General features: G+C 42.2%; 2 protein-coding genes and 1 long non-coding RNA gene across 3 annotated transcripts in view; all 3 read left to right on the top strand.

Annotated features, from left to right (window-relative positions):
• The window catches only part of crfb1 (cytokine receptor family member b1), a 10502-nt gene extending 6173 nt beyond the window's left edge, over positions 1-4329 (top strand). The window contains exons 6-8 of the mRNA XM_034885778.1: positions 853-1006; positions 1499-1623; positions 3052-4329. Of these exons, the coding sequence (XP_034741669.1) occupies positions 853-1006; positions 1499-1623; positions 3052-3876 (1104 nt within the window). The 3' untranslated portion in view covers positions 3877-4329. The remainder of the gene's footprint in view (positions 1-852; positions 1007-1498; positions 1624-3051) is intronic.
• A 147-nt stretch (positions 4330-4476) lies between these two features.
• Positions 4477-5558, top strand: LOC117953063. The gene is made up of 2 exons (XR_004658557.1): positions 4477-4800; positions 4974-5558. It is a non-coding gene; the product is annotated as an uncharacterized LOC117953063 (long non-coding RNA).
• Positions 5559-5799: 241 nt separating this feature from the next.
• Positions 5800-11783, top strand: part of crfb2 (cytokine receptor family member b2) — a 32584-nt gene continuing 26600 nt past the window's right edge. Inside the window, 4 exon segments of the mRNA XM_034884708.1 lie at positions 5800-5912; positions 6522-6667; positions 8787-8916; positions 11129-11304. Coding sequence (XP_034740599.1) covers positions 6619-6667; positions 8787-8916; positions 11129-11304 — 355 coding nt within the window. The 5' untranslated portion in view covers positions 5800-5912; positions 6522-6618.

Here is an 11783-nt window from a genome sequence, read left to right as displayed (position 1 = left end):
ATTCAAAATATAACTCATCCCATCTGTGTTTTCTAAGGTTTGGAGGCGTTGTGATATTTTAAGAAAAATAAATAATATGAAATAATCTACCTGCACCATAGGCTGCAGAAAGACAATGAGCTGGGGGGCCAGGTAGCTCAGTTGGTAGAGCGGCCGTCCATATGTAGGTTTATTCCTCGACGCAGTGGACCCGGGTTCTACTCTGACCGGCGGCCTTCTGCTGCATGTCATCGCCCTTCTCTCTCCCCTTTCATATCTTCAGCTGTCCTGTCAAAATAAAGGCTGAAAATGCCCAAAGAAATCTAAAATAAATACACGGAGCTCAAACACAACAGCAGAGCACGTCCATTATAAACCTGAAGCTAGACAGACCAAAGAAGGCGCTCTGCTCATCTCTATTTTACATGGAGAACGGACACTAAGTGACGCACAGGTCTGCTCCAGAGCTCTCTGTGTTTGAGTCTGACCCATAAATACTGTATACAACTTAAGCACAATAAAATAAGGAAATTTAGGATTTTGGGGGTTTACATAGGCTATTTTCTGGTTTCATAGTTTTCAGTCAACTTTACAAAATACATTCGGGGCTACACTCAAAGCTTTCGGGGCTGTAGCCCCGGCAACATCAGCTGACGCTGCGTCTGGACAGAATCAGAGCCCGGAAACTCGCTCACCTAAATGAAATGAATTCATCATTAGTGCTTTTCATGCTTCGACAAGTCTGTGACTGTGTTTCCTTCCGCAAACTTCCATCAGTAAACCGCTAATGTGCACTGACCACCTACTGCTGTAGTCCCCATTTTCAATGGTTATTATTGTTAATTAATGTATTTCTTAATATTTAACCTGCAGGCGTCCATTGTAACAGGAGACAGCCTTTTTAATCTGACCAACCTACAGATTAGTACAGAGTACTGTGTAAAGGTGCACCCAAAGATTACTGGGAACGAACACACCAATACCTCCGCTTGGAAATGTGCCTTCACTAGCATCGTGGAACCAAGAGGTGAGCTGAACTAACAGAGCTGACGTTTCTAATGTTGTGGTGATGATGATAAGATTCTGAATTGAATGGGCTCTGGTCAAATAAAGGGGTGAAGTGCAGTTAGTGACCCAAGCCAGTGCAAGTGCTGTTTTGTTCATTTCATGGCCAGGGGTTCTTTATACACCTGCAACACATCTAAAACACACTTGGCTACGTGTTAGCATCAGAAGGAATTTGGTATTATCCATTACAGGTGGTCATGTTACGGGCTGCAACAACTGTAGCCAACTGCATTTAATCATTTTAATTCATCCCATTTTGACTGCATTTTGCGGTCTTTGTACTCTGCACAATGACAATAACGTTGAATCTAATCTGATCTCATTTTGCTGCATGACGGTTTTAGAACCCTGTGCGGGGGTGTTACAATATGGGAAAATATTATCTAGGATGATAGGACTGATACTTTCAGATTAACAATAAATTACTGTCTGTCTGTCTGTCTGTCTTTAGAACCTGTTGTAGGTGCAGTTGCTGCTTCTCTGATTTTGGCATTCAGTGTCCTGATGAGCTCCCTGTTTTGCCTCCACTACACTGGATTCCTTTGTAAACTGAATGCTCTGCCCAGAGTACTACATGTAAGAAACCTTTGTGTTTGTCTATAATATCTATGAATTTGTCCATCCATCCATTATACAGTACATCATGTCATTCCTTTATACATCATGTTATTCCATTATTTATATATATATATATATATAAAATATAATTTTCTAGTTTTACTATTTATATCATGCCAGTCCATCCTGTCATTCAATTATACATCATGTCATTAGACTTAGACTTAGACTTCTCTTTATTAATGCTTTTGGGATGATTCCCGCGAGGAAATTTAAAATTCCATCATATACCGTGTAATTCCTTTATACATTATGTCATTCCATCATTTACAGAGTTTGTACGGGTTCTTATAATCCTCAAATGCTTGAAGAGAGCCCCACACCCGGTAGCAGCGGCTCATCCCCCCCTGGGTCTCAGTGTCGTGGAATAGCAAGCTAGCGTTAGCAAACTAACCAACCAGCCCACTTATAAATAAATAAATAAATAGACTTTAGTTAGCAGTCAATCTGAAACCCTGGTGGTGAGCTCCAGGCCCTGCAGCTGCAGACGGACCGCCATCAGTGGGTACAACGCATGCCAAGTTCTGCAGGACCTGGAGCCCACCGCCAGTGTTTCAGTGTGACTGGTAAAAGTGTTAAAGGATTTATTTAGAAGCGGGCTGGCTGCTAGTTAGCTAACGCTAGCTTCCGCGCTCAACTAAGGCAGCGCATCTATGCCGGTGACAATGGTGTAATGATTCAGATGGACTCCCGAGACCGTAGAATGTTAAAGAAAGAGCCTGCCCAAGACAAGACGGTGCTCACTGGACTGGCCAATAGGAATGTGGCCCCGCCCATAACATTATTTTCACAGCGGGAGAAAAATCCTGAGACCAGAGCAAGAAATCGAGATCAAAGACTTAGTTTTTGAGAGCGAGAAGAAAAAGGGTTTGATGAGACAGACACTTTTTTTTGAGAGAATTTTTTTTTAGTCTCAAATATTACTATTTTTTTGCTATTGGTATGAAAATGTTTTCTCTCAAATATTTTTTCTCTTGTAAAAAACATTTTTGCTATCAGTGAGAGAACTTTTTTTCTCAAATATTTCTCCCAGGTCATTTATTTTCTCGCATGTAATGAAGAAACAAATCTAGCTCCATAACATTAAGGTTAGCATAAACTTTGCAAACCTGTTTTCCTGGGTTTAGTCTGGTATGACACGGCATGACCCAGCTGCATGTCATTTGGCTCAAATCCTCCCACTTCCATTGACTCAGGCAGGTTAGATAGCAAGCAAAGTCTACTTAGACAGTAATACATTTTGAAAATATGTGTATATAGATCCCTTCCAGCACCATACTTTGATGTAGTTTGATAGCTGATGCCATACTGTATTGAGCAGGGATGGTGCATCTTTGAGTTGACGTTTCTATTACTGTTCCTTTGTTCCCTTTTTTGCGACTCTAGGATGCTGTGAACCCGGGCTGCACCCTGACACCAGAGGAAACAACCCCTGACAATATCTCCATCAGCGCAGGGGGGGAGAAACCGAGAAAGCTCAACAATCCCAGAACTCCACAACCTGCCACCAGGGACAGTAACTCGGATGAGGAGGAGGAAGTGGAGGAAGAGGAAGAGGAACACGTCTACATGGACAGAGATGTAGAGCTTTCCTCAGATGAAAGTCCCTGCAAAAGCTCCGTGGATGTGTCAGGGAACAGCAAGGCGGCTGCACCAGGGGGCTCTGGGAGTTTGACAGGAGAGACAGAGGTGCTGGACACCACGTTGGACGTTGAGGTCTCACATGGGTGCCTTGATCCAAACGAGGACAAAGCTGAACGAGGGAAGGTTTCTGTCCTGCCTGAGGTTTCTCTCATGCCTGAGGTACATGTCACAGTTGAAGAAGATGAGGTTAAGGAGATAGTTTATGAGAGCTCAGGCAACATAAATCTGTTCTCAGTCACCCTCGCTGCACTGGCTGTATGTGAAGAAGGGGAGGAGGAGGAGGAGGAGGAGGAGGAGAATACAGGAGATTCTCCCGCCGACTTCTTCTCCGATGGGGAGCCCCTACTGCCCGCAGGCTCAAAAAGGACTTTGACCCACAGAGACTCCCAAACTGAGTCAGATGATCAGACAACTGTGGCATTAATGCTGCACACTCAAGACTTCACTGCGACTGGGTCTGAAGGTAGACATGCACACAGTCTTTCCTGTGATGGTGAGCATGAAGAGACACAGGAGGAGGAGGAGGAGGAGGAGGAGGAATTCTCCGGATATATGAGACACACATGACAAGTTGCTATGACGTGTCTTACAGTATGTGTATAAATGGCATTAATGAATTTTTTTCCCAGCAAGTAAGTTACATTCTTTAAAATAACTTAAATATTTAAATGAAAGTTTGGTGCCCTGATTTCTTAATATTAAGATAAAGCAAGGACACAAGACATGAATACATTTCTCCTGAAGCTACAACGTCATGGTAGCCACCCGCATTTCACAGTTTTTAAAGGGATCGTGAACTCCTTGGAATTACCAGTTTGTTACTTGTAAATAGCGTTCTTATAGACATCCAAGTCCTCACTGAACGTTTTCTAAGAGCGCCGTTATAAAGGTCTTCGTAACACGGAACCGCCTAAAGCCACACAAGTAAAGATACCTCACCTTAGCCAAAGCCAATTGGATGAAAAGAATGTTATATGATTGTATTTCCCAGCAGAGATTTTGGTCTGTCGTAGTAGGAAACGCACAGGAGTTACCAATAACGATAGCTCCGTCCGTCCTAGTGTCCCCCAGTAAGACGCCAGCCACAATAACACATCATTTTTTATTTACACCTGGGATTTTGTTCTGGTAAAAGCCTGTAGTAAATCCCTCATCAAAACTCTGCTACAGAGTTGTGGCCTCGGTTCATTGTCCCACAATGCACCAGTGGAATTTGAGCCAATACTCGAAGGAAATTCTCTTCTAAAGTTGCAGTTTGACAGTAACAGTTGGTGCACATATGGCATAAGAATCAAGATTCATAATCCTTTATTAATCCCACACTGGGGACATTTACACTGCTGCAGCAGCAAGGTGTAAGAGGAAAAGTAAGACGCATACTGTCCTGTTAGTATAAAACACGTATGTTGGTTTTTGTATTTGTGTGTACTAACTACATAAACAGTAAAAGTATGTAGTCAGTATACAATTTATACAATTCATATGGGGACGGTAGTAGCTCAGTGAGTTGGGTTAGGAAACGGAGGGTTGCTGGTTCAAGTCTCCATAGAGTGCCAAGGTGCCCTTGAGCAAGGCACCAAACCCCCAACTGCTTGTGGTGCCTTTCTATGGGCAAAAGATTGCAATCGACCCTTGCAGATTTAATAAAGTATTATTATATTTAGGCCTAGTATGGAACACGGCTCAATGAAGGAGATCCCAACAGTAAGGAAATGGGACTGTATAACCAAAGACTGTACAGAAAGAGATGGAAACGGTGAGAATAAAGGACTGTTTGGCTATTTCGTGACTACATGTGTATGCGGTTCCCTTACGGTGCTAAATGTTAGACGCTGTTCATCCCCAAACTTGCCTGAGTAGTTAATCTTAATGTTGCACACCACTAATGGTTAACTATTGAACAATTCTTGCGTCTATCTTGCAAACCACAGCCAACTGCAGCTGCGCTCACTGCGCTGCCTCCCTCCCTCCTTCCCTCCATTCTAGCGGTCTACTGTACTTCTACTAGGTCACGTGATTTCCTATCAACAACTCTGTTGTCAAGTGCTGCCTTTACATACCGCCGGACAAACATAAATCCCCACTGTAGGAGACGTAAAAGGGGGGTGCAACTCTGATGTTTTCTGTTAGCGTTAACCGAAATCGGGAAAATTTGAAGGTGTCATGTCACCACCTGTCTGCTGGAGAATGTATGCTGATTGTTATGTTTTATAATTATTTGTAATTGTGTAAAATACTTGAACAATAGCCTATTTTGTTGTGTCTTGTTTTTATGTTGTAAATTATTGCTGTTAAAGTTGTAGATGCCAAATTGTCTACATTCTACCATAATAACATTCCTGATGTACATCGTCATTTTACATACAGAGAAAGTTGCTCTTTTCCTGAAAATTAAAGCAACTAACGTCATGAAAACGTTTATCTGTTGTTATTTTTGACTATCCAGTCAGTGGGGCAAAAGGCACGTCGCCGAGCTAAATTATCGTTCCTTGAAAGCAACAGGAGCAGCTGTAACGTGGGTCCAGTGCGTGCGAGTGTCTGTATGTGTGTGTAGGTGTCAGAAATTGGCGGATAAACATGGACACGCTTCACAGTACAGGTAGCTGTAATATTAAACTTACCATTGAATGTAGCTTCCGACCTATTGTAAAAAAATCACCTTGCTAGTTAGTTTAGCTGCATGCTGACCAAGTTAATGCTAGTCCGTTAGCTAGCTAGCTAGCTAGCGCTAGATAGCTAGCGTTACATATTAAGCGGCGTGTGGGCGTCTTAAGAAAAAGACAAATACTGTACTCGGCGGTTCTGGGTAGAGTAACGTTAGCTAACGTTAACGGTAAGGTTATCTAGTTATCTTACCGTAACGTTATCAGTCTTTGGAAGTCACGTCAAGCTGTGTGTTTTAAGCTAACACAGGCAAAAGGAAAGTATTCTAACTCATTCTTTGTGGGTACAATTTGAAAATAAAATGGCAACGTTAGCATTATAACAGTAATTTGGCGCAATGTTGAAATTGTGACTAGGACTTTTTAGAGAATAACAGTCAGACACAGTACCAGTTAACAATAATTCACTTGACATTCATCACATTACCATAAAGGTTATTTCATTTCATTTTCGCTTTTCTTTTCCAAACAGTTATTTAACCACTTGACATGGCATGTGATGTGACTTCAAAGGTCGCTATAGTAACGTTAATTCCAGATTTGTTACTATGATAGGGAAAGTGAAAGCAGCACGAGAGTCCCGAGATGTGTGGGGGTGACTAGCCTGAGGGGCTGATAGCAGTGGAGCAGGGATGCTTCGCCTGTCATGACTGCTGTCATCTGGATGCTCGCGTGGCTGCCCCAGGTCCTGCCAGGTGAGTACCCCGGCCTCGGTCTCATTATAACCCCGAAGACACCTCCTCTGCAGGCAGTGTTGTTTTACACAAATGTGTGTGTGACATGAGGGGATTCAACATGTTTCCATGCTTGAAAACCCATTATATTTCTTTGCAAAGCCAGTTCTCAGGCTGGGGTTGGATATTCTTAGATGGGGGGCAGTATTTTCTAATGGGTCTCCTTGGGACATAAGAAGGGGAGCCAAATCTGAATGAACTGAACTTGTTGAATCCCATTTGCAGTTGTTATAATGGTATGATCAAATCACTCGTCTTCTGTACAACTTTCTTATTGTATATATTAGCCCTCATACTGTGCATAACTTGGACTATGGTCATAACATCTACATCTTACATCCTATAACTTATTCCCTCTTACATAATGTTCTTATTCCTCTTCAGTCAGTCAGTTTAGAGGTTATTATGTTTATATTTTATGATGATCTACTGCGCTTTTCAATCCCTGCACTGTTCACTTTTTCACTTTTATACTATCCTCATTACACACAGTCTACCATAGTATCTCTCCTTACCATGGTCATTGCATTTCTAGGAGTGATTTTCAATTTTTAATTTCATTTTTATTCTTAGGTATTTGTGATAAATGTGTTTGTTGTGTTATGGTTGTCTTGCTACTGAATGCCTAAAATTTCCTTCGGGATTAATAACGTGTCGATCTATCAATCGATCTATCTATGATGATTACTTATAATAAAAAACTAGCGAGTCCACGTTGTTGCTAATTAGAGCTGGCAATCTTCCGCATAATACCATTCAAATATTTTAGTTGTTTAATCTTTGAATATTTATTTAATATTTAATTCAGCCTGTGGTTGTTGTTACATGTTTTTTTCCACTAGAGGGACTTCTAAAATTAGCCTGGCCTTGAAGGGGACCGTCGTCATGGCGCAACTTGGTTTCCGTACGTTTTCTACCGCGAGCACGCGGCGACAAACACAAATCAACAGAGAACTCTGGATTGGAACATACAAATGTAATGAAGCGCACTGTTGTAAAGGATAGCACAATGACATCATGTTAGAAAGCACAGCCGAAACCATTTGTCATAAACTAGCTAACAATAGTGTTAGCTACAATGCTAACGTCATTGATAACTAAGCCAACGGTGCTGCCACTACCATTTAGTGATTTATAAGCAACCTGTTTGTTACTGAGATTACAGCTGTTAGAAGGTAATATATGCAGTCAAAGCTAACTGTGAGAGCTGTAGGGCAGCTAACAATGACTTTAGCTTTTTCCAAGAAGCTCCCAGCTAAGCTAGCGTTACTATAACTGGCGACGCAGTTAGGAAACCAGAATGAGCTAACGTCTGTTAACGGAAGCACTTTAAAGCACTTTGGCTCGGTGGAGGTCAATTTTAAAGTCACGTTGAAAATATTTCCCGGCCTTTTTCGGACTTCCACCCGCAGCCTGTCTCTCCTCCCTGTGCTAACGTTAGCTCTGCGATATGCTAACGTTACTCGGTACGTAACGTAGCTTAGTTCTCACTATGCCTTGTGTTTCTCACTCCTGCTAACTGATTGTTCATAAGACATGACATGAGTGACACAAGGCGGGTAGGCCAAGGCAAGAAGAGGGAGATTAGCTAACGTTAGCCAACATATTAATAAAAACAAAAGATATTTTTTTTACTAATAAAATTATTTTTGGTATTTGTTCCAACAGCCCTACTGCTAACACAGACCCACATCAAGTGCAACAGCACAAGACATGGCAAGCCAGCTAATATTCCTTACTAGTCCAACAGCAAGATGGCCAGTCCGCCGTCTGTCTTGTGGCTTATTCCTCTAACCTCTCTCCAACCACTAAAAGCCCGTCCGAGATTCAGGCTTCTCTTGCCCTCCCTCATTTGCCTCTGCCATGCCCTGCTCTTGAGTTCTTGGCAAGTTACTCTAAGTGGTATATTTTAATTTTTTTCAAGAAGAACAAATCTCTGGATTACACAGTGTGGTTTAGCAAACACTTTTACAATGACTTTTAATAAGTCAAATAACTGAGGCGATTAACTGAGGTGCATATGAAAATGGAAATCTACTGTGTGTACATTAATTCAATCTCCTGTCTTTTTGTATTCCAGCTATGAGTAAACTCCCCCAGCCTGTCAGCGTGACTCTGTCCTCAGTCCATTTCATTCATGTGCTGAAATGGGAGCCTGGACCCGGGACACCCACAGGAGTCCACTACCATGTCAGCGTTTGCACAGCTCGGTGGGTTTCCCCTGTAGTTAGTCTTTTCTCCTTGTGTACACGCCGTATGCTGCCAGTGTCCCCGGGGATCTCTGTACAGCCAGTCAGTCGCAGCCTTTTGGACGCTGGCAGTTTGGGTTTTAACAGAAAAACGAGTCACAGAGAAGTACTAAGTTTTAGTATTAAGTCTTTTTATCCGTCTAGTGCTCTGAGCGGATTTAATATTTAATGTCTGAACAATCATACAAACAGTAAAAAGTGGATTGGATATCAGCCAAATGTCACAGATCCACATCAGTTTTCTATTCTCCACCGTTTATTATAATAATAATAATACATTTTATTTACAATGCACTTTTCATCAATAGATCTCAAAGTGCTACAGGTGAAAAAGAGAAAAATAAAACAAAAAAAGAGAAAAAGAAAACAAAAGAAAGAATAATAAAAGAAAATGAAGCTATACTTACAAGAGAGGATCAAAAACATCTAAAGGGGACCAAAGTTATAAGGCCTTTTTTAAAACACTCAGTGGAACGAGGTGCCCTCAAGGTGTCAGGGAGGGCATTCCAAAGACGTGGGGCAGCAGCACAAAATGCCCTATCTCCCATTGTCCTGAGTCTGGTTCCGGGAATGTGGAGGAGGTTTGAGTGAGTGGAGTGAAGGGAGTGGGTTGTGTTCTGTGGTTTGATAAGTTCTTTGAGGTAAGGGGGGGCATGTCCATGGATGCATTGATGTGTGTGGAGGGAAACCTTGAACTCAATCCTGGTGGAGATGGGAAGCCAGGGTAGTGAGTGGATAATGGGGGTATTGTGCTCATGTTTCCGCACTCTTATCAGGATCCTAGCTGCAGTGTTTTGAATCTACTGAAGCCTCTGCAGACTCTTTCTAGGGATCCAAATGAGAAGTGCGGTGCAATAGTCCAGTCTGGAGTAGACAAAGGCATGAACCAGCTTTTCGGCGTCTGGGAGGGAGAGAATGGGTCGGAGTTTGGAGATGTTACGGAGGTGGTAGAAAGAGGTCTTGCAAAGGTGATTTATATGGGCTTCAAAAGTGAGTTGGGAGTCCATTTTTACACCAAGATTACTAACTGTTGATAATAGCGGGATGTTATTACCGGAAAAGGTGATGCTGGTTATGGATGATTATTTTGTCTGAGGAGGAGTTCCAACCAGGATGGCTTTGGTTTTGGAGCTATTGAGTTGAAGAAAGTTTTGCTCCATCCATACCTTTAGTATTGATGAGGATGATTGTGAGGGTGGGGGTCTCCGCTCTGACATTTACATAGAGCTGTATGTCATCAGCATAGCAGTGGAAAGAAATATTGTGGCAGCTGATGATTTGGCCAAGGGGGATAAGGTAGAGGATGAAGAGGATGGGGCCAAGGACTGACCCGTGGGGGACACCACAATTAACTGTGTGTGGACTTGATTTGGAGGGGTTTAGGGAGAGGTATTCTGTCCGTTTGTGAGATAAGATCTGAACCAACTGAGGGCAGTGTCATATAGTCCAGTAGTGAGGTGGAGCCGGTTTAAAAGAATGCCATGGTCAACTGTATCAAATGCAGCAGAAAGGTCACGGAGGATGAGGAGGGATGAAGAGCCAGCATCGGATGATACGAGGAGGTCATTTGTGACTCTGACTTGGGCTGTCTCTGTACTGTGGGCAGAGCGGAAACCTGACTGGAATTTTTCAAAGAGGTTATGATGTTTGAGGTGGTTCTGAAGTTGAGTGTCAACTGCTTTCTCAAGTACTTTCGATATGAAAGGGAGATTTGAGATGGGCCTGTAGTTGGACAGGACTTCCGGATCAAGAGTGGGTTTTTTAAGCAATGGTGTGATAATGGCATTTTTTAAGACGGAGGGAACATGACCAGATTGAAGGGAATCATTTATAGCAGCGGTGATCAGGGGATTTAGGACAGTGATATGAGATTTTACCAGGGATGTTGGGAGAGGGTCCAGGGGACAGGTGGAGGATTTTATCTTCCTGATTATGTTCTGCACCTCTTCTGATGAAACCTCAGGAAAGTAGTTTAGGGGATTTATTTACACCCTTTAAAGCTCCAGCATGCGCTTCATCAGATATTCATTTGAATGTAAAAGCCTTCGCATTGAAACTGCAAGTGTTAATAGATAGCATTACCAAAAGCTTCCTCAAAACAAAATTTTTAAAACAAGACTTGTTCTCTTGAGCCTCTAAAGTCTGCTTCTTTCCCTCTTCTCTGGTCCTGAAGGGGCACTTCCTGGGAGCCCGTGGCTGGCTGCGAGCATGTCCAGCACCCACTGGTCTGCAACCTGACAGAGGCCTTCTCTAACCCAAACCAGTCCTACTTTACCCAGATTAAAGCAGTGCTGGATGCACAGGACTCAGAGCCAGTCACCCAACAAGAATATAGGCCAATCAAAGACAGTAAGCGGCACTTTATTTAAACTACAAGATTTTAATAAAAAGGACACACATGGGAGATAGTCTCTTCTTCTTCTCTTCCTGCCACTCCACCATTTTTTTCTCTCATTTGATCTTCTGTTTTTTTGTCAATTGTGGCAGAAAAGCTTCTTCAGTTCATTTCCGTTTTGAGTTTTTGTTTCATGTCTTTTTCTTGTGTCCTTAGTTGTGGCTAGGGATCGACCGGTACTGTTTTTTCAAAGCCGATATCGATTTTTAGTAGTTAATGATACCTATAACCCATATGTTGAGCGGATATTCATTTACAGTGAAAAGACAAGTCAAAATGTTCAAACATTTAAGTCACAATTAAGATTTGGGAATGTTACAAACTCAAACCCAAAACTTTGTTTAAATGTTTAAATGAGCAATTATTTAATAAATTAGAATCTTTCAACATAATCCACAGTACAAGAGAGTCAGATGGTGTTGTTGTGGGGGGG

The sequence above is a fragment of the Etheostoma cragini genome, chromosome 11, assembly GCF_013103735.1.
Source record: "Etheostoma cragini isolate CJK2018 chromosome 11, CSU_Ecrag_1.0, whole genome shotgun sequence".
Lineage (NCBI taxonomy): Eukaryota > Metazoa > Chordata > Actinopteri > Perciformes > Percidae > Etheostoma > Etheostoma cragini.
The sequence above is the reverse complement of the archived record's forward strand: the minus strand, read 5'-3'. Positions and strand labels throughout refer to the sequence as shown.